At 36.5% G+C, this 27,301-nt stretch overlaps 1 protein-coding gene across 1 annotated transcript in view; it reads right to left on the reverse strand.

Annotated features, from left to right (window-relative positions):
• The window catches only part of LOC129463712 (UDP-glucose:glycoprotein glucosyltransferase 2-like), a 199,882-nt gene that overhangs the window by 92,635 nt on the left and 79,946 nt on the right, over nucleotides 1-27,301 (reverse strand). Inside the window, 4 exon segments of the mRNA XM_063618499.1 lie at nucleotides 12,627-12,758; nucleotides 20,026-20,161; nucleotides 20,978-21,063; nucleotides 22,322-22,441. Of these exon segments, the coding sequence (XP_063474569.1) occupies nucleotides 12,627-12,758; nucleotides 20,026-20,161; nucleotides 20,978-21,063; nucleotides 22,322-22,441 (474 nt within the window).

Here is a 27,301-nt window from a genome sequence, read left to right on the forward strand (position 1 = left end):
CTTCATAAGTGAAGGAGAAATAAAATCCTTTACAGACAAGCAAATGCTGAGAGATTCTGTCACCACCAGGCCTGCCTTACAAGAGCTCCTGAAGGAGCTCCTGAAGCAACTTCCTGAAGGAAGCACTAAACATGGAAAGGAACAACCCATACCAGTCACTGCAAAAACATGCCAAATTGTAAAGACCATTGGTGCTATGAAGAAACTGCATCAATTAACAGGCAAAATAACCAGCAAACATCATAATGACAGGATCAAATTCACACATAACAATATCAACCTTAAATTTAAATGGGCTAAATGCCCCAATTAAAAGACAGAGACTGGAAATTGGATAAAGAGTCAAGATCCATCAGTGTGCTGTCTTCAGGAGACACATCTCATGTGCAGAGACACACATAGGCTCAAATAAAGGAATGGAGGAAGATCTACCAAGCAAATGGAAAGAAAAAGAGAGCAGGGGTTGCAATCCTAGTCTCTGATAAAACAGACTTTAAACCAACAAAGATCAAAAGAGACCAAAAAAAGCCATTACATAATGGTAAAGGGATCAATTGCACAAGAAGAGCTAACTATCCCAAATATATATGCACCCAATACAGGAGCACCCAGATTCATAAAGCAAGTCCTTAGAGACCTACAAACAGACTTAGACTCCCACACAATAATAATGGGAGACGTTAACACCCCACTGTCAATATTAGACAGATCAACGAGACAAATGTTAACAAGGATATCCAGGACCTGAACCCAGCTCTGCACCAAGCAGACCTAACAGACATCTACAGAACTCTCCACCCCAAATCAACAGAATATACATTCTTCGGAGCACCACATTGCACTTATTCTAAAATCGACTACATAATTGGAAGTAAAGCATTCCTCAGCAAATGTAAAAGAACACAAATCACAACAAACTGTCTCTCAGATCACAGTGCAATCAAATTAGAACTCAGGATTAAGAAACTCACTCAAAACCACTCAACTACATGAAAACTGAACAACTTGATCCTGAATGACTACTGGATAAATAACAAATGAAGGCAGAAATAAAGATGTTCTTTGAAACCAACGAGAACAAAGACACAACGTACCAGAATCTTTGGGACATATTTAAAGCAGTGTGTAGAGGGAAATTTATAGTACTAAATGTCCACAAGAGAAAGCAGGAAAGATCTAAAATCAACACCCTAACATCACAACTGAAAGAACTAGAGAAGTAAGAGCAAACACATTCAAAAGCTAGCAGAACGCAAGAAATAACTAAGATCAGAGTAGAACTGAAGGAGACAGAGACATAAAAAGACCCTTCAAAAAATCAATGAATCCAGGAGCTGGTTTTTTGAAAAGATCAACAAAATTGATACACTGCTAGCAAGACTAATAAAGAAGAAAAGAAAGAAGAATAAAATAGACACAATAAAAAATGATAAAGGGGATATCACCACTGATCCCACAGAAATACAAACTACCATCAGAGAATACTATAAACACCTCTACACAAATAAACTAGAAAATCTAGAAGAAATGGATAAATTCCTGGACACATACACCCTCCCAAGACTAAACCAGGAAGAAGCTGAATCTCTGAATAGACAAATAACAAGCTCTGAAATTGAGGCAATAATTAATAGCCTACCAACTAAAAAAAGTCCAGGACCAGATGGATTCACAGCCGAATTCTACAAGAGGTACAAACAGAAACTGGTACCATTCCTTCTGAAACTATTTCAATCCATAGAAAAAGAGGGAATCTTCCCTAACTTAATTTATGAGGCCAATATCATCCTAACACCAAAGCCTGGCAGACACAACAACAAAAAAAGAGAATTTTAGACCAATATCCTTGATGAACGTCAATGCAAAAGTCCTCAGTAAAATACTGGCAAACCGAATCCAGCAGCACATCAAAAAGCTTATCCACCACGATCAAGTGAGCTTCATCCCTGGGATGCAAGACTGGTTCAAGATATGCAAATCAATAAACGTAATCCATCACATAAACAGAATCAACAACAAAAACCACATGATTATCTCAATAGATGCAGAAAAGGCCTTTGACAAAATTCAACAGCGCTTCATGCTAAAAACTCTCAATAAACTAGGTATTGACGGAACATATCTCAAAATAATAACAGCTATTTATGACAAACCCACAGCCAATATCATACTGAATGGGCAAAAACAAGAAGCATTCCTTTTGAAAACGGGCACAAGACAGGGATGCCCTCTGTCACCACTCCTATTCAACATAGTGTTGGAAGTTCTGGCAAGGGCAATCAGGCAAGAGAAATAAATAAAGGGTATTCAATTAGGAAAAGAGGAAGTCAAATTGTCCCTGTTTGCAGATGACATTATTGTATATTTAGAAAACCCCATCGTCTGAGCCCAAAATCTCCTTTAGCTGATAAGCAACTTCAGCAAAGTCTCTGGATACAAAATCAATGTGCAGAAATCACAAGCATTCCTATACACCATTAACAAAGAGCCATATCATGAGTGAACTCCCATTCACAATTGCTACAAAGAGAATAAAATACCTAGGAATCCAACTTATAAGGGATGTGAAGGACTTCTTCAACAAGAACTACAAAGCACTGCTCAAAGAAATAAAGGAGGACACAAACAAATGGAAGAATATTCCATGCTCATGGATAGGAAGAATCAATATCGTGAAAATGGCCATACTGCCCAAAGTAATTTATAGATTCAATGCCATCCCTATCAAGCTACCAATGACTTTCTTCACAGAATTGGAAAAAACCACTTTAAAGTTCATATGGAACCACAACAGAGTCCGCATTGCCAAGACAATCCTAAGCAAAAAGAACAAAGCTGGAGGAATCATGCTACCTGACTTCAAACTATACTACAAGGCTACAGTAGCCAAAACAGCATGGTACTGGTACCAAAATAGATATAGACCAATGGAACAGAACAGAGCCCTCAGAAATAATACCACATATCTACAACCATCTCATCTTTGACAAACTTGACAAAAAGAAGCAATGGGGAAAGGATTCCCTATTTAATAAATGGTGCGGGGAAAACTGGCTAGCCATATGCAGAAAGCTGAAATTGTATCCCTTCCCTATACCTTATACAAAAATTAATTCAAGATGGATTAGACACCTAAATGTTAGACCTAAAACCACAAAAACCCTAGAAGAAAACCTAGGCAATACCGTTTAGGACATAGGCATGGTCAAGGACTTCATGACTAAAACACCAAAAGCAATGGCAACAAAAGCCAAAATTGACAAGTGGGATCTAATTAAACTAAAGAGCTCATGGCAAAAGAAAACTACCATCAGAGTAAACAGGCAACTTACAGAATGGGAGAAAATTTTTGCAAGCTACCCATCTGACAAAGGGCTAATATCCAGAATCTACAAAGAACTCAAACAAGCTTATAAGAAAAAAACAAACAACCCCATCAAAAAGTCAGCAAAGGATATGAATAGACACTTCTCAAAAGAAGACATCTACACAACCAACAGACACATGAAAAAATGCTCATAATCACTGGTCATCAGAGAAATGCAAATCAAAACCACAATGAGATACCATCTCACACCAGTTAGAATGGCAATCATTAAAAAGTCAGGAAACAACAGGTGCTGGAGAGGATGTGGAGAAATAGGAACGCTTTTACACTGTTGGTGTGAGTGTAAATTAGTTCAGCCTTTGTGGAAGACAGTGTGGTGATTCCTCAAGGATCTAGAACTAGAATTACCATTTGACCCAGCAATCCCATTACTGCTTATATACCCAAAGGATTATAAATCATGCTACTATAAAGACACATGCACATGTATGTTTATTCTGGCACTATTCATAATAGCAAAGACTTGGTACCAACCCAAATGTCCATCAATGATAGACTGGATTAAGAAAATGTGGCACATATACACCATGGAATACTATGCAGCCATAAAAAAAGATGAGTTCATGTCCTTTGCCAGGACATGGATGAAGCTGGAAACCATCATTCTCAGGAAACTATCATAAGGACAGAAAATCAAACACCGCATGTTCTCACTCATAGGTGAGAATTGAACAATGAGATCACTTGGAGACAGGGCGGGGAACATCACCCACTGGGGCCTGTTGGGGGATGGGGGCCTGGGGGAGGGATAGCATTAGGAGACATACCTAATGTAAATGATGAGTTGATGGGTACAGCAAACCATCATGGCACATGTATACCTATGTATCAAACCTGCATGTTGTGCACATGCACCCTAGAACTTAAAGTATAACAAAAAAAAAAAAGAAGGCAATTAGGTGATACATTCAAAGTGTTAAAATATTCCTTACGACTACTGTAAAGTTTCTTAAAACTACTGGCATCCACTTAAATTTACAAAGGCAGAAGAAAGCAAGCTACAAAAGGAGAGAATTAAAGATTTGTCAATTTCCTTGGACAAGTGAAAAGTAACTATTTTGTTTTGACTTCAGTATGTTTGATATATAGAAAGGATAATTAATAGAATTAAAACTCTAAGTGGCTGGGCACAGTGGCTCCTGCCTATAATCCCAGCACTTTGGGAGGCTGAGACAGGTGGATCACCTGAGGTGAGGAGTTCGAGACCACTCTGGCCATTATGGTGAAACTCCATCTCTACTAAAAAAAAAAAAAAAAAAAATTAGCTGGGCGTGGTGGTGCACGCCTGTAATCCCAACCACATGTGAGGCTGAGGCAGGAGAATCACTTGAACCTAGGAGGTGGAGGATGCAGTGAGCCGAGACTGTGCCACTGCACTCCAGCCTGGGCGATTGAGTGAGACTCTTTCAAAAAAACAAAAACAAAAAAACAAAAACCACCCCACAAAACTGTTAAGTATAAAAATTATGAAGAAATTTTAAAAGACTGATAGTTCTGATATAGACATTTTTTAACTGTCAAGAACATCACACACTAATTTAAATGATGTCAAAATGTAAAGTGACATGCAAAATATTAATCTACAAAATGCTTCTATGGGTCAGTGATAAAATCCCAACACTTACAAGCCTGATATTATCTGGCACCTCATTCTTCTGTTATCTCATCTCTTCTCCTTGCTGTGTTCTAGCCGTACACTTCTTACATAAGTGCTGTCTTCTTACATAAAGTATGTTCTTGCATTAGAACCTCTGCATCAGCTAGACACTCTGGTGGGAATATATTTTCCCTCAGTATTTGAATTGTTAATTCCCTCAGTTCCTTCAGGTCATTGCTGAAATGTCATCTTCTCAATGAGGCATATCCTGCCAACCTTATTTAAAATTGTAATCTGTCTGGAACCTGACTCTCTGCTCCTGATTTTCTCTTACCCAGTTCTTTTTCTTTTTCCATAGCATTTCTCAGCTTCTTGACATGTAACTCAATTTACATATATGTCTATCACTTATTGTCTGTCTCCCTATGCATGCTACCCCTGCTAAAATTTAACCTGCACAAGAGAAAAGATCTTAATATTGTAAACTAATATAGCCCCAGAAGGGAGAACATAGTCACTCAAATACTTAGCCAGTAAATGAATAATAAATAGATCATATATGAAAAGGACATACTTATTTAGATGCAAAAAATACACTTATCCCTGTGGAAGCTTTAGCCACTCCAGCCAGGGTTATAAGGACAGAGCTCTGATCTCTCCCTGGGACAGGGCTTCCAGGGGAGGGTGGCCACCATCTCTGCGGATTGGTCGACTCAGCTGTTCCAGCCTGCTGGCTTTGGAGAGTCCAAACAGTCCAGACAAGGAAGGCTCCCCCACCAACAGGGCATAGCTGCTCTACCCAATCATGGCCAGACTGCTCCTTTAAGCAGGACCCCAATCCATTGCTCCTCACTGGGGAGGACCTCCCTGCAGAGGCTTCAGCCACACCAGACAGGATTATAAAGACAGAGCTCTGATCTCTTCCTGAGACACAGTTCCCAGTGGGAGGAACGGCTACCATCTCTGCAGTTCGGTTGACTCAGCTGTTCCACTCAGCTGGCTCTGGAGAGTCCAAACAGTCTGGGTGAGAAATGATCCACCCCAACACAGCACACCTGCTCTACCAACAAGCAGCCAGACTGCCTCTTTAAGCAGGTCCCTGATCCCTTTCTTCCTATCTGCATAAGATCTCACAACAAGGGTCTCCAGCCACCTGCTGTAGGTGTGTTTGGGCTGGCAATAGGTCTGTACCCGCCTAGGACAGAGCTTCCAGAAGGACCTGGCTGCCATCTTTGTTGTTTCACAGCCTTCACTGGTGATACCTCTGGGTACAGGAAAAACAGAAGCAACTAGGGTCTGGAGTGAACCCTCAGCAAATTGCAGCAGACCTACAGAAGAATGGCTTGACCGTTAAAAACAAACAGAAAGCAACGAAATCATCGTCAACAAAAAGGACCCCAGAAAAACCCCATTCAAAGGTCAGCAATCTCAAAAATCAAAGGTAGATAAGCCCACAAAGATGAGAAAAAATCAAAGCAAAAATGCTGAAAATTCAAAAGGCCAGAGTGTCTCTTCTCCTCCAAATGACTGCAACGCCTCTCCCCTAAGCAGACAGAACTGGGCCGAGGTTGAGATGGCTGAAGTGATGGAAGTAGGCTTCACAAGGTGGGAAATAAGGAACTTCGCTAAGCTAAAGGAGCATGTTCTCACCCAATGCAAAGAAACTAAGCACTATGATAAAACATTACAGGAGCTGTAAACCAGAACAATTAGTTTAGAGAGGAATATAAATGACCTGATGGAGCGGAAAAACACAACATGAGAACTTCACAATGCAACCACAAGTATCAATAACCACACAGACCAAGCAGAGGAAAAATTTCAGAACTTGAAAACTATCTTGCTGAAACAAGGCAGGTAGACACATTAAAGAAAAAAGAAAAGGAACAAACAAAACCTCTGAGAACTATAGGATTATGTAAAAGGAGCTGTGACTGATGGGGTACCTGAAAGAAACAGGGAGAACAGAACAAAGTTGAAAAACATACTTAAGGATATCATCCAGGAGAACTTCCCCAACCTAGCAGGAAAAGCCAACATTCAAATTCAGGAAATGCGGAGAACCCCAGTAAGATACTCCATGAAAAGATCAACCACAAGTGATATAATCATCAGATTCTCCAAGGTTGAAATGAAAGAAGAAATGTTAGGGGGCAGCCAGACAGAAAGACTAGGTCATCCACAAAGGGAAGCCCATCAGACTAACAGCAGACCTCTCAGCTGAAACCCTACAAGCCAGAAGAGATTGGGGCCAATATTCAACATTCTTAAAGAAAATAATTTCCAATTCATTTCTTAAAGAAAAGAATTCTTAAAGAATTCCCAAAGAAAAGAATTTCCAGAATTTCATATCTGGCCAAACTAAGCTTCACAAGTGAAGGAGAAGCAAATGCTGAGGGAATTCATCACTACTAGGCCTGCCTTGCAAGAGCTTCTGAAGGAAGCATTAAGTATGGAAAGGAAAAACTGTTAGCAGCCATGACAAATACACACTGAAGTACACAGACCAGTGACACTATGACTCAGCCACATAAACATGTCTGCAAAATAACCAGCTAGCATCATGATGACAGTATCAAATTCACACATAACAATACTAACCTTAAATGCAAATGGGTTGAATGCCCCAATTAAAAGACAAAGAATGGCAAGCTGGATAAAGAGTGGAGACTCATCAACATGCTGTCTTCAAGAGATCCATCTCACATGGAAAGACACACATAGGCTCACAATAAAGAGATGGAGGAAAATTTACAAGCAAATGGATAACAGAAAAAAAGCAGGGGTTGCAATCCTAGTTTCTGACTTTAAAAAAAGGTCAAATAAGAACATTACATAATTGTAAAGGGTTCAATTCAAGAAACGCTAACTGTCCTAAATATATATGCACCCAATACAGAAGCACCCAGATTCATAAAGCAAATTCTTAAGAGACCTACAAAGAGACTTAGACTCCCACACAATAATAGTGAGAGACCTTAACACCCCACTAACAGTATTAGACAGATCATCGAGACAGAAAATTAATAAAGATATTCAGGACCTGAACTCAGCTCTGGATCAAGTGGACTTGACAGATATTTACAGAAATCTCCACCAAAACCCAACAGAATATACATTCTTCTCATTGCCACATGACACTTACTCTAAAATCGATCACATAATTGGAAGTAAAACGTTCCTCAGCAGATGCAAAAGAAGTGAAATCATAACAGTCTTTCAGACTACAACACAATCAAATTAGAACTGAAGATAAAGAAATTCACTCAAAACCACACAGCTACATGAAAATTGAACAACCTGCTCCTGAATGACTCTTGAGTAAATAATGAAATTAAGGCAGAAATCAAGAAGTACTTTGAAACTAATGAGAACAAAGAGACAATGTACTAGAATCTCTGGATGCAACTAGAGCAGTGTTAATAAAAAAATTTATAGCACTAAATGCCCATATCAAAATGCTAGAAAGATCTCAAGTTAACAACCTAACATCTCAAGTAAAAGAACTTGAGAGCCAAGAGCAAACGAACCCCAAAGCTAGCAGAAGACAAGAAACCATGATCAGAGCTGAACTGAAGGAGTTAGACACACAAAAAACTCTTCAAAAAAAAAAAATCAACCAATCCAGGACCTGTTTTTAGAAAAAAGTAGTAAAATAGACCACTAGCTAGACTGATAAAGAAGAAAAGAGAGAAGAATCCAATAAACACAATTAGCAATGATACAGGGCATCAGAACCAACAACAAGTTCTGAAACTGAGGCAGTAATAAATAGCCTACCAACCAAAAAAAAACCTAGGACCAAATGGATTCACAGCTGAATTCTACCAGAGGTACAATGAAGAGCTGGTATCATTTCTACCAAAACTATTCCAAGAAATTGAAGAGGGATTCCTCCCTTACTCATTCTATGAGGCCAGCATCATCCTGATGCCAAAACCTGGCAGAAATACAACAGAAAAGGAAAACTTCACGTCAGTATCATTGATGAACATCAATGCAAAAATTCTCAATAAACTATTAGCAAACCAAATTCAGCAGCACATAAAAAAGCTTATCCATCAGGATCAAGTTGGCTTCATTCCCAGGATGCAAGGTTGGTTCAACAGACACAAATCAATAAATGTGATTCATCACATAAACAGAACTAAAGACAAAACCACATGATTATCTCAATCGATCAAGAAAAGGCCTTTGATAAAATGAGACATCCCTTCATGTTAAAATCTCAATAAACCAGGTATTAAAGGAACATAACTCAAAATAATAAAAGCCATATATGACAAACTTGCAGCCAATATCATACTGAATGGGCGAAAGCTGGAAGCATTTCCCCTTGAAAACTGGCACAAGACAAGGATGCCCTCTCTCACCACTCCTATTCAACACAGTATTGAAAGTTCTGGCCAGGGCAATCAGGCAAGAGAAAGAAATAAAGGGTATTCAAATAGGAAGAGAGGAAGTCAAATTATCTTTGTTTGCAGATAACATGATCTTATATCTAGAAAACCCCATCATCTCAGCCCAAAAGCTTAAGCTGATAAGCAACTTCAGCAAAGTCTCAGGATACAAAATCAATGTGCAAAAATCTCTAGCACTCCTATACACCAACAACAAGTAGGCAGAGAGCCATCCCATACACAATTGCTAGAAAATGAATAAAATAGCTAAGAATATAGCTAACGAGGGAAGTAAAGAATCTCTTCAAGGAGAATTACAAACCACTGCTCAAAGGAAATCAGAGAGGACACAAACAAATGGAAAAACATTCCATGCTCATGGATAGGAAGAACGAACATCATGAAAATGGCCATACTGCCCTAAGTAACTAAGAACACTTTTTTTATATGCCGTACGAAAAAACATCCATTTTGCTAACTTTATCTGTCCTTTCCAAACATTGCTAAAAGGAAAGTAATTTACCTACAAGGAGTCAAACAACTTTGTCTGTAAAGGGCCAGAGAGTAAATATTTTAGGCTTTGTGAGCCACTCAGTTTCTGACACAGTGACTCCACTCTTGTTACAGCACAAAAGCAGTCACAGACGACATATGAATAAACAAGTATGGCTGTGTCCCCAAAATACTTTATTTACAAAAACAAGCAGTGTGTGGACTTGCTGACTCTTGGTGTAGAGTATGACATTTACTTAATAAAAATCCAAACATTTATCTGCATCAGAGACTTATTTATCCCTGTATTTATATGTTCAATAAACACTTATTGAATCCTGCCACCTGCATTAGGCTAGATACTGTGATTATAGAGCTGAAAGTCTTTTCTCAAGGGGTTCACATACATACAGACAAAACACGGGCATGTAGAAGACTCTATGGGGCCCAGGAGAAGCACCTAATCAAGCTGGAGTATGGAGAGGAAGGGATCATACAGGTCTTCTTTTAGGGAGTCATACTAAAAATCTTAAAGGCTTAATAAAAATTTTCCAGGGAGATAAAGCAGAGAAACACATTCCAAGTGAAGAGAATATAGCAAGGGAAGTGAGAGTGCAGTATACTTATGCAATGGTAAATTCACAGCTGATATGGTTTGGCTGTGTCCCCACCCAATTCTTATCTTAAATTGTAGCTCCCACAATTCCCACATGTTGTGGGGGGACCCAGTGGGAGGTAATGAAATCATGAGGGCAGATCTTCCCCGTGCTATTCTCGTGACAGTGAATATGTCTCATGAGATCTGCTGGTTTTATAAGGGGGAATTTCCCTGCACAAGTTCTCTTCTCTTGTCTGCCATCATGTGAGACATGCCTTTCACCTTCTGCCATGATTGTGAGCTTTCCCCAGCCACATGGAACTGTGAGTCCATTAAACCACTTTCTTTTGTAAATTGCCCAGTCTCAGGTACGTCTTTATCAGCAGCGTGAAAATGGACTAATACAGCAGTGTTTACACGGTGTGAAATATGGGGGACAGCTGTCAGATATGGAGTTAGAGAGGCGTGTAGGCAGAGGCCAGATCATGAAGGTCCTCAACATTTGAATTTTAGCTTATGAGTTAAAAAGTGACTAAATAACTCATTTGCTATCCAGTACTAAGTATTATCATTATTATAGCCAGCATTCTCACAAATATTCTAGGAAGCCAAGTACTACTATTACATCAATTTTACAGATGATAAAACAGATACAGAGAGATTAAATCACTTCTTATGTTACACAGCTACAATGTTTTGGAAGTGGAATTTGCACCCAGATCTGTCTGACCAAGAGTCTGAACTCTTAACCACTGTACTATACCATCTGTACATTTAGTGGGCACCTACTATGTATTAGGTTTACGAATGCATGTAAATGATATGCAAACTCTCTCCTAAAGAAACTTATAGTTTAATAAGGATAAACTCCTCCACTCCTTTCCTTCTTGGCAATGGCATCGACACTACTAGTTAGTTAGTTGTTCAGCTGAACCCTGGGAGTTACCCTTGACAATTTCTCATCTCCCCTCTACCTGATCCAATCCAGCAGCACCTGGATGGTACTTCCTAAATAATTCAAGTATGTCCATTTTCTCTACCTCCACTTCTTCCAAAAGCCTACTAGTCCATCTCACATCTCACACCTTGTATTTCCTAATACATATCACCACACCTACTCCTCCCCACCAACAATCCATTCTCAACCATGGAGAATGCTCTTTAAAAAAAAAATGCATGTCACTGTCACTTCACTACTTAATGCCTTTCAGGTTTTTCACTGTTGCCAAGAACTTCTACTGATATGAGTGCATTAAATATTGTTCACAAGACCCTGTATATTCAGACCCCTCGCTTGCCTCTCCAGCCTTACCTCCTCGACTGTACCCCATAACAAAGGAACAACGTACGCTTTCAATCTACACAGTAGCAACATCAGCTTCTCTCAATTGCTTTACATCTCAGACCTCAACATTTTTCTCTGACTGGAATGTTAATCTCTTACAACCCCCTTGTTTTCTTTTGTCTAACTTTTCCTCTTGCTTCAGGACTCTGCTTAAATATCACTTCTTCAGAAAAGTATTCCTTATCCCTATGCCCCAGAGCATTCCTCTTTCATTCAGTGTGTTGCATATTTGGTGAGTCCCTTCTAATGAAGGCTCATATACATTAATTTTTGGAATTTCTTTGTACTATTTCTCTTTCTCTGAAAATTTCTTTGAGTTGTTGCCTTTTTTTTTTTTTTTTTTGGCTCTTTCCGAATCTTCTGTGTTGAGCCTCTAATTGTTTACCTTTTAAAAAATGACAAGTAAAAAATATATATGTTGATGATATACAACATATTTTGATATTCATATACATTGTGGAATAGCTAATAAAGCTAATTATCATATGCATTACCTCATATACTTCTCATATTTTGTGGTGAGAATCCTTAAAATGTACTTAGTAATTTCAAGTATAAAATATGTCATTAACTACAGTCACCACCATGTACAATAGATCTCTTGAACTTATTTCTCTAGTCTAACTGAAATTTTGTACGCTTTGATCAATATCTCCCCAATTCTGCCATCCCCAGCCTCTGGTAACCCCCATTTTACTCTGTTTCTGTGAGTCTGACTTTTTTTTAAGATTCTACCTGAGTAGAGATCATGTGGTATTTGTCTTTCTGTGCCTGGCCTACTTCATTTAACATAATATCCCAACTTACCTTTCTTCATCATATTTAGAATGAATTCCAAAAATATCCCAAATATTAGCATGAGGAAATGTATTTTGGAGAACACTCTTCACATTGTCCACAGTGAGTATATTTTGATCCTTTTTCACTTTTTGGTACATCTGTGAAAATTTGGATATTATAATTAATTTTCTTCTTAGAGCAATTAGTTTTCTTTCTTTTCCTTAGCACGCAGATATTTTATTTTGTAAGTTCAAAACATACTAACTACATATACACACATACCACATACAAATAATTTTAACCATATATCATCTTCTAATAAAGATGGTTTTAAAATATTCTATAGTTTTCAAAAATATCATAACAAATTATGTTTTACTCTATTTTGATGAAACCAGACACCATTATTCTTTTTTTTTTAGATTTTCTTTTTATTATTATACTTTAGGTTTTAGGGTACATGTGCACAATGTGCAGGTTTGTTACATATGTATCCATGTGCCATGTTGTTTTGCTGCACCCATTAACTTGTCATTTAGCATTAGGTATATCTCCTAATGCTGTCCCTCCCCACTCCCCCAACCCCACAACAGTCCCCGGAGTGTGATGTTCCCCTTCCTGTGTCCATGAGTTCTCATTGTTCAATTCCCACCTATGAGTGAGAACATGTGGTGTTTGGTTTTTTGTCCTTGCGATAGTTTACTGAGAATGATGTTTTCCAGTTTCATCCATGTCCCTACAAAGGACATGAACTCATCATTTTTTATGGCTGCATAGTATTCCATGGTGTATATGTGCCACATTTTCTTTTTTTTTATTATTATACTTTAGGTTTTAGGGTACATGTGCACAATGTGCAGGTTTGTTATATATGTATCCATGGTGCCACATTTTCTTAATCCAGTTTATCATTGTTGGACATTTGGGTTGGTTCCAACTCTTTGCTATTGTGAATAGTAACGCAATAAACATACGTGTGCATGCAGACACCACTATTCTTAACAATGATTACCTTTTTTAATGTATGTGTAATATATTCTGACATTTCAGAAATGCTTTCATTTTTTATTGCTTTTCTGTAATTTTTTTTTTTTTTTTTGAGACAGGGTCTCACCATCGACTAGGCTGGAGTGCAGTGGTGCAATCATGGCTCACTGCAGCTTCAACCTCCCAGTTCAAGCAATCCTCCCACCTAGCCCCCTGGGTAGCTGGAACTACAGGAACTTGCCACCACACCTGGCTAGATTTTTTTTGTATTTTTTGTAAAGATGGGGTCTTGCCATGTTGCTCAGGCTGGTATTGAATTCCTGGGCTCAAGCAATCCACCTGCTTCGGCCTCCCAAAGGGCTGGGCTTACAGGAACTTGCCACCATACCTGGCTAAAATTTTTGGATTTTTTGTAAAGACGGGGTCTTGCCATGTTGCTCAGGCTGGTCTCGAACTCCTGGGCTCAAGCAATCCACCTGCCTCGGCCTCCCAAAGAGTTGAGACTACAGGCGTGAGCCACCATGCCAGGCCTTACTAGTAAGTATTCTGACTAAACCATCTCTGCACCTCTACTCTTCCCCAGTCTCAAATGTTCTAAACACAGTTGTAGAATGTAAGCTGTTATTCTTTTTATCTTTTCTCATTTCTTTCTTTAATAAGTACTTAGAGATCCTCTATCACCCAGGTGCTGTTTTAGGTTTTGCACCAAGAAAGATGGCATCTCTTGAGTAGATGACTAAGCTGAGACATAAATATGAACACTGAGCTAGCGTTAAGACATTCTGGGGAAAGAAACTTACAAGCAGAAGGAACAAGTAGTAAGTACAAACACTATTAAGCAGCATTTGATATATCACTTAAGAATATTGCTTTTGGTCCCAATTTACTTAAATCATTATTGCCAAACGTAATCTTCATATTGTGACTAAAATGATCCCCATATTATATTCCTCACAGTAAGAAATTAATATTCTTTGCTCTCCCTTTATCCCTGTAAACTTTGTACGCTATTCCTTTAAGAAGCAGCACAGGTATGTAATTAGACTGAAGAGTTTCATTTTATGAGTTTTTCAATTTAGGGGCAACTTTTCTCCTCCTATCAAAGTAGAACATAATGTGATCATAACTCAAAAAAAGTGAAAAGTTCAATCTTTTGTAAAACATAAATGGAGATCGCAAAAATGAGACTCTGAATAAAGCAAAAGATATAAGAAAAGTCATTCAGATTAGTCATTTTGCTAACTAGTCACTTGAAAATATTAGATATTCCTATAAAATAAGGTAGTCAGAATGCCTCGTGTAAGTTACTCAGACATATCAACTCAATCCTCTTACACATTTTTAAATTTTAAAGATTATTTTGTAACTTGGTAAGCAAAGAGGAATACACATGACATACACATTATAAGGCATAAATAACAAAATAAACAATTCTTATGAATAAACCACGTAACATAAGAAATGGAACATCACCAATACCATGAAGTACAACTTCTCTCCCAATACCATTTCCTTATGCTCCAAGAGATGCAAGCATTGTTTTGAATTTGCATTTATCATTCCCTTTCCTTTTTGAATTCTAGAGTTTTATGCGAATAAGTATTCCCATACTTAGTTTTGTTTGCTTCTGAGCTTTAAGAAGTATACGGTATGGTGTTAGTCTTCTATGATTTCATTATGTTTCTAATACATCCATGCTCTTGCATATGAGATTTCATTCTAATATGCCAAATTCTACTTACCTATTTTGCTACTGATATGTGTATTTGCTTTATTTTTATTACAGTTTGTTGCTATTCTGAATGATTCTGCTAACAATAGCCTCCTAAGGTGCAGGTACAAGAGCTTCTCTTAGGGTGAGGGTGTGTGTGTGTGTGTGTGTGTGTTGTCTGTAGGAAATGTGGAAATTTAACTTCAAATATGAATTATTATCAGATTGCTTTTTTCAGTGTGGCTCTGCCAGTTTAGATTCCTACAGGCAGGGTAGCAATATAAAGGCATTCCACTGCTCTACATTCTCATTAACACACGATACCTTCAGCTTTCTTAATTCCTGCCAAATTACAGGGTATAAAATAATCTTGTGGTAGTAGTCTTTATTTGCATTTTTCAAATTTGTAAGATAATTATCTTGTTTAGTTACCATTAATGGTAATAAATATTTACCACCAATAATTTCAGTGTATTTTTATTTACCATTAATGCATCCTCTATTTTAAAAATTATTTTATGCATTTCTCCTCTTGGGTCATTGGTATTTTTCTTTTTGAATTGTAGGAAATCTTTACATCTCATGGAATATAAATATTTTATTGGCCATATGTATTGTAAATACTTCTCCTGCTTATAACATTTTTCCCTATTTTTCAATGACATATTTTAATGAGCACTGGTTTTCATTTGTAATTTATCTGAAATTATCAGTATTGTCCTTCAGACTTAGAGCTTTTTAAATTTTATCTAGGAAATCCTTACCTTGGGGTCCTAACTTCTAAAGTTTTAAAGTCTTGTTTTCCACACTTACATTTTTAAGCTAACCGAAATGATTTTTACACAAGGTGTGAGGTCTTATTTATTTGCATTGGTATAGCCACTGTTGAACCACAGTTGTTGTAAGTCCACTCCCATTTACTGTAATGTCACTTCTGTATTCTTAAGTTTTGGGACCCCCATGTTCTTTTGATAGATATGTCTTTCCCTTGAACCAATACCACAAACTTTATACATCTTATTACCTGGTATGACAAGTCCCATCACTTTATCCTTCAAAGTCTCACCCATTTTGAGTCTTCATTCTTCCACATAAATTTTAAAATAATCATCACATTTCACAAAAATCCCCAGAATTCCACTGTGGTCGGAAATGCATTGAATTTATAAATCACTTGCAGAAAACAATATAATTATGAAGTGAAATATTTCTATTGATGAACATGGTAGAGCTTTTCATTCATTTAGGTAAACTTTAATGGCTATAATTCCAAATTTTCTCCACAAAACTGACCTTTCCCCCCAGCCCCCAGGTTTCCTAAGTATCTTTTATTTGCTCTTGTCATTGTAAATGTAGGAGTCATTATATAACGTACTCTCATGAGGATAAGGATTGTTGGCTATATATGTTATTACTTTATCCAGGCACCTAAAACAGGGTGTGGTATGTAGTAGGCACTTAATAAAACTGATGAAAAAAATTAATAAATATTTGTTGTTAGAAGAGAGAAAAGCAACTGATATTAGTATACTGATCTCATATCCAGTTACTTTACTAACCTCCTGTGTCAAATCTCACAATCAATGGATTCTTTTGAGTCTCCTCTGTAGGTAACTCTAGAATTTTAAGTAAGAATTTATTTCTTTTAAATATTTTAAATGAGTATTTCCTTTACTTATCTTATTGCACTGACTGGAACTTGAGGATTATACTTGAAGTGCTGACAGTGGGTACCTTATCTTTTTCCATTTTTAAAAACAATGCTTTCTATCAGTTTACTGCTAAGATGTACTGTCATCAATTAACAAAATTCCCTTACGTAATAGTTTGCTAAACATTTTGTTTCTTTATGAGTTTTTTAATCATAAAAAAGCTTTGAATTTTTTCAAATGTTTCTTATGCATCTTCTTGAATAATATATTAACGTGGTGAATTATATTTAGAGATTCTTTGAATTTGCAAATACTTTCTTTTATTCATTAGATAATCTCACCCTGTCATGATAGTTTACTTTTTATATACCTGCTGGATGTCTTTTGTTAACATTTTATTTAGAACTTTGGCATACATATTCTCAACAAAGAAGAGCCTATAATTTTTCCTTTTCTCTTTTTGGCAGGCTTTGACATCAGATTATATTAGATTCATAGACTGATTTAGGTAATATTTCCTCTTTTTCTATTCTCCAAAAGATATTTTAAAGATTGAAATTATTATTTCTTCAAACATTTGAATATTTGGTAGAATTTGCTGTGCTAGTTTTAAAACATGGTCTCCAAATTCTTCAACACTCCTTCCATTGAGAGGTAGGTATATGAATCTGAATCTGTGACTAAACAGAATACAATGGAATAAACTGAAAGGAATGATGTACCCATCTCTGAGACCCGGCCTTAAGAGGCTGGAAGTTTCTACCTGGTGTGCTCATCTGGAACCTAACCTCTATGATAGTTTGTCAATTTTATTTGTTTTTTCAGAATATCAACTTTTATATTCTTGATCCCATAATTGTATTATTTCCTAGTTCATTAATGTATATTCTTATTACTTTCCATCTACTTCTTAAAAATCAGTTACTCATTTCTGAATGGTTAACCAGTTCTTTTAACCCCTTCTTTTCTAACTAAAAGACATATTTTCCTCTTCTGTTTTGAATGCAAAATTATCTCATTCTCTGATTGTTGGATTTTATATTTGCCTTTAAAATTAATCTTAAGTGTATTGTTAAAATCTTATATATTTTTACTGATTTTTAATCAGCTTCACCTATTAATAAATGCTGAAATAACCTACTACTATTATAGTGAAACTGTCCATTTACCTCCCTTGCTATCAAATTTTGTATTGTATATTTTGAAGCTACGTACAACTTTAGTACTTTTTCTTAAAGTTTATTTCCCCTAATATTTTATGGCTACCTTAGATTTCATTTGTGAAATAGTCACCTTGTGTATAATTTTCTATCTTTTTATATCTCTTCTTCTAGTATGCTAAAGTTTAATTTACTCACACTTAATATGGTCACAGATATGGTTGGATTAACTTTATTATTTGCTATTTATCACATTTCAATAACTTTCATATATTTTATTATTATTTTGGTCTTATATTCCTCTTCTCTCTTTATAGTGCTAAATAGCTTCAAATTACTTAATTGAGATAAGGTAATTAGCTCACTGAAAACAGGCAAACACTTTTAAAAGATTTTATCATTCATGTATTTTCCTAAAAACTGTGCCTTGTTCAAATTATTTCCCCTTCTCTCTCTCCTTCTAATTGTTTAGCACAACTTACAGGCTGTGCCACAAATTTAATACTTACTTTTATGCTGCTTTGTATTAAACCCTGTGGTTTCAAGTATAATTTGTTTTTCCAAGAGATTATATATTAATAGTATTGTGCTGAACACTGTAGATTAATGCCATCACGTGTAAATTAATGTCTGATAAAAAACACTTACAAAACAGTGATTCAATATTGATAATTAAGATAACTTAGGTAAAGATAATTTCTGAATATCTTCAGGTTTCTAAGTTTTGAATATCTAAGCTGAGACATAATATTGACACATATTCCATGGCACTATTTTATAGAACAAACCCCCCAAATCACTGAAGTATAGTTTCTATACTCTAGCTCAGTGAATTAATAAGGTATTTAATGATTTTCCTGGGAGTTACAGAAGTAGGGTAGGAAATCTGCACTACTTTGGAAATTCCTTTCTCAGTTGGAAGAAGAGTCATTCCTTGATATAATATTGATTCACAAGCTAAAGTCCAATGAATATAAAAATGATAGAAATTATTTTATAAGCTATGACTTGACTTTTCTTAATAACAGTATAGCTCTTTAATACATATATATTTCCACAATGATCCATAACAGAATTTCAAAACCTCAATTATGAAATAATCTTATTATCTCTTGTTCTTCCTTAATCGGGTTCTTACCAATTTCTAACATCTGTTATACCATCTCTGTCAGACTCTGTATCAATCTTACCTCGTTCACACAGTTTGCTGTCAATAAATGACTTCCCCCTTCTTTGAAACTCTCTAGGTAGTGTCTATATGCTATGTCATTCAGAATATTTAACTCTGCAATGATTTTTTGTTTTTCCATGAGACAGGCTCTCTCCATTGCCTGGGCTGGAGTGCAGTGGCTCGATCTTGGCTCATTGCAGCCTCAACCTTCGGGGCCCAAATGATCCTCCCACATCAGCCTCCTGAGTAACTATGACTACAGGCATGTGCCACTGCACCTGATTTTTTTTTCTTTGGTAGAGACAGGGTCTCACTGTGTTGCCTATGCTGGTCTCAAGCTGCTGGTCTCAAGTGATCCTCCTGCCTTGGCCTCCTAAAATGCTGGGATTATAGGCATGAGCCCCTGTGCCCAGCCTGCAATGATCTCTTTAATCAAAGCCTAGTTCAAGAATTTTTTCTTAAATAATCATTTTCTATTAATATGTTTTCCTCTAAACTTACATATACAATTTAAATTCCTTTATTGGCTGAGTAAACCTTAGTAAATTCAAATATTTTGGTAGAACCTCAGTTGCCTAATTTATAATGTGAGGATAATATGTACTTCAGCAGGGAGTTACAGAAAACAAATTCATCATCTGTGTTAATCTCCATGATAGTTTACAAACTTTGAAATGTTACAATAATAAATGTAATGCAAAAATTTTACATTCTAAAGAAATCATATTTAGTGCATAAACTCACATGTACTATAGAAATAAATGCTTCTGATTTATCAAATTCTTCTGCAATATAGTTGAAAGCTCGCCAAAGAGCAACTCCAGCATCATTTGCTCCATCAACTTCATCATCTGTATTAAGAATGAACACAAAACCAATTCTGGAAAAAGAAGATGAATAAGGACTGTTATAATTACCTCTTGAATCACAATAAACCATTATTTAGAAACATTATTAGACTACAATATCTAGATGGAGTGAATGTATTAATAGACAGAGAAGAGGAGAATTTTATCACTTCAAAAGTTTGAATGTAATGCCTGTTCACCAAAATCCACATAGCTACTGGATTCCAGCAAAATATCAAACTGTCTCCCTCTGGTGCTAACATTATCAAATGGCCATGTTCTTTTGTACAAAAACGGTAAATATACTTTTTTCTTTTTTTTTTGAGACAGAGTCTCGCTCTGGCACCCAGGCTGGAGTGCAGTGGCACAATCTAGGCTCACCGCAACCTCTGCCTCCCGGGTTCAAGTGATTCTCCTGCCTCAGCCTCCCAGGTAGCTGGGACTACAGGCGCGCACCACCATGCCTGGCTAATTTTTGAATTTTTAGTAGAGACGGGGTTTCATCATATTGGCCAGGCTGGTCTTGAACCCCTGACCTCGTGATCTGCCCGATTCGGCCTCCCAAAGTGCTGGGATTACAAGCATAGGAAGCTAGACCTTTCTATAAGTTTCCAGAGTGATCAGATTATTCTCTCAGTAAGGTAATAAAGTAAACAACATTACAAGACAGATTTGATAAATAGAGTCTAACATAAAGGTATATAATACTTCACAACATGCAGCTGTGTTATGTCAGGCACTAGAGCTAACCATCGCTTTGAATGCCCTATTAATACTCTGTGTAACACAATACGAATAACATTGAATTTCCTTTAGTTGACAGTTTAATGCTATAAAATGACAATTACCTAAGGGGAACTTCGTGAGAATAGAAAAGATCAGCAAGTTTTATAAAATCCAAGGTATATTCTTGGGCCGGATCAATAAACAGAACCTAAAAGAAAGACAGTATATAATCACTATTTCAACACCTTAGAATCTTCATGAAATTCAAGTTTAGACTAATTTTTGTGACTGAAAGTATGAAATTCAATGTGTAATTTTTAAAGAAATTCTAGCAATTCTAAGGAATACACACACACACACACACACACACACACACACACACACACACACAAAGGATTTCACAATTTATGAAGGATTTCTAAAAGCTGCACATCCAAATATAATTATACATGGAATTTAACATCAGGCTACTCATCTTCTTTTTGGAAGCCCAGTATATTTTCTTTTACCTGAATTGAAATACCTTATTCTAAATGTTCATTAGATTTTCTATGATAAATTTTTTCAAAAGGAAATAGAGGTTGAATTTTGACCCCAAAAAAATAGCATTAACATAACTGCTTTATCAAGACTGCTGCAAAAAATATCTTATTCATTTCCTACGTGAAAAAACAGCCATAGGTATTTTCTCCAACTTTCAAATTTCCAATATTAATGTTTAGATATTATTGGGATAATAAAATTATATGCATAGATGATAAAGTGGTATTTATGTATCTTTCCCTAAAATTACTATACTTTAATCATTAGTTCTTTTTAATAAAGAAGAAAAAGTTCTGTCATAAATTCTTTTGAAAAAATGTAAAAGTAACATTAATATGGTTACTATAAAACGACATAAGGGCTAAAGAGTAAGGCAGAACATGTGACTAATATGGTTTGGCTGTGTGCCCACTCAAATCTCATCTTGAATTGTAGTTCTCATAATCCCCATGTGCCATAGGAGGGACCCAGTAGGAGGTAATTAAATCATGGAGGCAGTTGCCTCTATGCTGTTCTTGTGATAGTGAGTTCTCAGGACATCTGATGGTTTTATAAGGGGCTTTCCCCTTTTGCTCATACTTCTCCTTCCTGCCACTATGTGAAGAAGCACATTTGCTTCCCCTTCTGCCATGACTGTAAGTTTCCTGAGGCCTCCCCAGCCATGCTGGGGAGTCAATTACACCTCTTTCCTTTACAAATTACCCAGTTCTCGGGTATGTCTTTATTAGCAGCATGAGAGCATACTAATACAGTGACATTGCTAGTTGTTGATACCCAGTCAGCCATGCCACCTAAGCTTACTGCTTCAGGCAAATACTTATTTCCTTACAACTCAGATGCCTATTCATTGACAGAAGGATAATCCAGAAAGAATGCTGATATCTTTATAAGATATATATGTATAATCAAAATATAAAACTCACCAAATTATGAAAATTGCACCTTATGGAAGGTATACTTCCAGGAAATATTGGCTTCAGAAGTTTCTGGCAACTTGTAGGCCATGTAATACACAAATCATCATTTTCCAAGCCATTAATCCACTAGAAAAGAACGCAGACATTTGTGAAAGCTATATTAACACTGAAATCATTTTCAAAGCCAGATTTTTACTATATCAAGTGACAAATAAAAATATACATAGAATTTTCTATATTTCTGATTAAATATAGAAGCTAGTTTAATATTCTCTAAATTAAAGAATACATTATGTGCAATAATTTTATACTTGTGTAGCCTTTTACATTAAGCCTTCTCTCAAAAACAATTAATTCCTTTCACTTGTGTTTGTTTTTCATATCCCAACATAAAATTGTATGAAAATTACTCTCCAAAAACCACTTAAGAGAGATGAACATGTATTTTAATTATCAGTAGTAAATGAAGCCCTCTCCACCTCTCCTCTCAATTTAAAGGCTTGGATATAAGGAAAATAAAATGGCTTATAAAAATTAAATTATAAAATCAACATCTTAGAAATCAAGTTCTAATCCACTATACAAGCTAGAGAAAACATATAAACTGCTGTTTAGAGGCATGTGGTCGGGGAAGCAACCACCAATCAAGAAGTGAGGTGTTATGGTCCTTGAAAGAAGGAGGCATAAGCAGCAAGCTCCACATTCACCTAAACTTCATCCCTGGGTCCCCAGATTGCGTCCTGGAGGAATACTGACTTGGAAAGCAGAAGTGAAATTACGGGCTGCCAAAGTGCTGAGACTTGAGGGCAGGATGCAGGGTGAGAGGGTAGGAGAGAAAGAAACTGCAGGAAACCAGAAAAATCTCCAAAGAAATTCCTCTCAAGTCATTTGCTGACTCCTGTCCTGCACATATATATGAAAACACCTCTACAAAAGCCAGAAGGAAAGAGAAACGGAGAGGTTGAAACCACAGCTATAAAATAGTACTGAGAAGACAGAGACCAAGGTTCAAGTACTATATACACTGTAGACTTTCATTTGAGACCCAGTAAGGCCAGATCCTAGAAGTAAGACACAAAAATAGTAGAGCCTTCACAAAGCCTAAAAACAGACCTCAACAGAAGCAAGTGAGCACCTGGCACACAGGCTACAACAACAAACCTTAGCTCTTTGCTTCTACAGCTTTTCATCGATTTCTGGCTCTCATAAAAAAAAAAAAAAAAAAAAAAGTCATGCAAAGAGAAAAGGACCAAATATTGAAATCCAACAGGAAAAAAAAAAAAGACAGTAAAAAACCCCAAAGATTACTTGGACAAGGACTTTAAAATAACCATCAATATATTTTTTAAAAAGCACAAAAATTTATAAAAAGAAAAATTTTGACAGAACTAAAATCTATTTAAAAAGAATCAAAGAGATATTTAAGATTTTTAAAATATAATATTTATAATTAAGAACTCTAAGAACTTATTGGGTGGGTTTAATTGCAGACTGTACACAGAAGAGACAGGGATTAGTAAATGTGATAACAGATCAACTGTTATAGTAACTAAAGTACAAAGGAAAGAAAAAACAAACCAACCAAAGTGTGAGAGAGATTAGGAATATATGAAAAAGATCTAGCATATAGGTAACTAAAAATCCAAGAGGAAAGGAGAGAAAGACTGAAGCAAATAATACTTGAAGAAATTAGGTTTCTACAGTAATTCAGATAATCCAGGTATGAGTTTATTGTGGACTAAACTAAGTCAGAGGCAGTGGCTTTAGAGAAAAGGTGACAGAATTAAGAGATACATACAGGTAGATGAATAAAACAGAGGAATTCAGGGTATATGTTCCAATAGCTAAAAGAAACGATGTCTAAATGAAGGAAGGCATGAAGACAAATCAATAAACAGATAAAAATTATAAAAAGAACCAAATAAAAATTTTGGAATTCAAAAGTATAATAATTGAAATAAAAAATTAATGAGAGGAGCTCAACAGCATATTTGAGCACATAGAAGAAAGAATTAATGAATTTGAAGGTAAGTAAATGAGCTTACTCAGTCTGAGGAAGAAAAGAGAAAGGAAGATATAGGTGCAGAGGAATCTAGCACCAAAGGGGAAACAGGCCTTATCTTGACCCAAAGGCGGCTGAGGGTGAGAATTTGGCAGCTCTTTGGAAAGGGCAATCAGAACTCCCATTCCCAATGGAGCTCAGAATCATACAGAGCCTTCAAGCAGTGCCACTTTTCCTGACTAAAAGCAAGTGTGCCTAGACAGACAAAATGAGACTCTCAACTACAGTGCAACTAAACTTGTGGTCTGAAGACTGTTAATAACCTATAAGTACAGAAATTGAGATTAAGTGTTCAACGACTTGCAGTAATTTGACATGGCCATGACATTTGAGCATGTATCAGTCTCATTTCACTGAACATGGTGTAGGCTAGCTTGGGGTTCATCAAACTCCCGTTATGTGCCACATGTAGTACAAAATACATATTACAGCACTTTGGGAGCCTGAGGCGGGTGGATCATGAGGTCAGGAGTTCGAGAACAGCTTGGCCAACATAGTGAAACTCCATCTCTACCAAAAATACAAAAATTAGCCAGGCATGGTGACACACACCTGTAGTGCCAACTACTCAAGAGGCTGAGGCAGGAGAATTGCTTGAACCCAGGAGGCAGAGGTTGTGGTAAGCTGAGATTGCACCACTATACTCCAGGCTGGGCAATAGAGCGAGACTGTCTCAAAAAAAAAAAAAAAAAAAGATACATATTAGTCATAGGAGTAGGACAACATGTTTATTGGCAATGGGTTAGGGAAAAAATGTTATTCTCTTACTATGGATAGTTTAAGAAGTAATGCTCTAGCATTTGGTGAGAGCTATCTCTGAAAAACCACAGGAAAAAAAAAGAAAAAAAAGAAATTAAAAAAAAAAAAGATATGATGGCCCCAGGTTTTGCTAGGGTCCAAGATGAAAGCATTATCTGTGGTCATTCTGATAAGATTTTGGCAAAAGATATACTCATCCCCTAGTATCTGTAGGGGGATAGGTTCCAGGACTCCCTGAGGATACCAAAATCTAAGAATAGGCAAGTCTCTAACATAAAATGGCATAGTATTTGCATAGAACCTACTCACATCCTTCCATATGCCTTAAATCATCCGAGATTACATATAACGCCTAATACAATGTAAATGCTATGTAAATAGTTGTTATATTGTTTTAAAATTTGTATTTTTTAATTGTTTTTCTTTTTTTGAGTATTTTCATTCCATGGTTAGTTGAATCCAGGAATGTGGAACCCTTGGATATGGAAGGCCAATGATATTTTACATCCATGATCTTATTGAAACCTATTTAACCAAGTCACAAGGAAAAAGAGAGTTTGTGGGTTTTTTCCCTTCTATGAAGATAATATGAAAATCATAGCTTATGAGATTAGGAGACTGACATGTTTTAATTCACCCTAAAATTGTATTATTGTCACCAAGTTTACTCTTTGCAGCTAAATTAACTAAATTCTCCATACTCATGTGGAAAAGAAAACCTCTGGAGATTGATCAAGAATGTAAGACAACTATATAAAAACTATAATGAAAATATGCTATGATCCAAATGTCTTGATGTCTTTTATAGAGTGACTCTTACTGAATGAGACAATGTTATGACAATATGTACCTAAAGAAATTATTATACTTTAAGTTTTTTAAATTTTAAACATTATGATTATGATCCTTAACATTACTTTGGGCATATTTTCTGTCATTTTAAATCGGCTTTTAAAAAGTTGACTGCTACAGACCATCCTGGCTAACACAGTGAAACCCCGTCTCTACTAAAAATACAAAAAATTAGCCGGGCGTAGTGGCGGGCGCCTGTAGTCCCAGCTACTCGGGAGGCTGAGGCAGGAGAATGGCGTGAAGCCGGGAGGTGGAGCTTGCAGTGAGCCGAGATTGCGCCACTGCACTCCGGGCTGGGCAAAAGAGCAAGACCCCGTCTCAAAAAAAAAAAAAAAAAAAAAAGTTGACTGCTACAACAGTGAATGAACACATTATATGTGAAATTTCAACACCAAAGCTGGCTGTGATAAAAGATAAATGACACTGTTACCATCAAAGTGCAAAGCAAAAGGAGAGTTTTGGTTAAATCCAGAAAACCTTGAATCTGTCTTTGTTCCCTTCATGCTACGTCTAAGTTTATGGAAATCTATGTGTGCATTATATACTTTAGTATTCCGTTAGAAAAATTTTGCAATGTCTTTTTCTTTTCAGAGAGCTGAAGGACAAATGATCCTGACGAGGGGGACAGTCAGAACCTGCGTACTTTGAATGCAATACCAGGGCACTAGTGTCAAGAGTTACAAAAGAAGAAGAGCCTTTTAACTTTGGCGGCAGTGCAGAAGGGAGGACCAAAATTGTAATTTGAACACATTATTGAGTAAGATCATATAATGGAAAAGGAGGAAACTGTAAAGTTTAAAGAGATGAAATAAAGGTAGAGGTTAATTAGAACTACCAACATAAATATATGCCCTTTTAAAAGAAGAACATTTTTTCTTGCTCTGTTTTCACTCTTTTCTACTCTGAATATTTTATATGAAACAATATGCAGTGCACATCTAATGCCCAGATTTTGGTCGTTAGCACTATTTTCTACAGAAAAAAACTTGGTGAATAGGCAGTTCCACATTTGGAGAACAAAGAATCAAGATGATCTATGAGACACCTTGTCAGAAGGGGGTAGTGTTTAAAGAATAAAGAGGTCAGTTTGAAGGGAAGGCTGCCAGAGGCCATGTGCTGATTATTTTAGCATCTAAAAGAAAATAGTTACTATAGTTAAAAAGAACTTTTAGTGTTTGTGAGAGTCCCTAAGCATGATGCTCAAAAGGAAATGTTTCAGAGATAAGTCAAATATAATACAGGTTGAGCATCCCTAATCTGCAAATCCAAAACGTTCCAAAATCTGCAACTTTTTGAGTGCTCACATGATGCTC

Source organism: Symphalangus syndactylus, chromosome 15 (assembly GCF_028878055.3).
Source record: "Symphalangus syndactylus isolate Jambi chromosome 15, NHGRI_mSymSyn1-v2.1_pri, whole genome shotgun sequence".
NCBI classification, from domain to species: Eukaryota; Metazoa; Chordata; class Mammalia; order Primates; family Hylobatidae; genus Symphalangus; species Symphalangus syndactylus.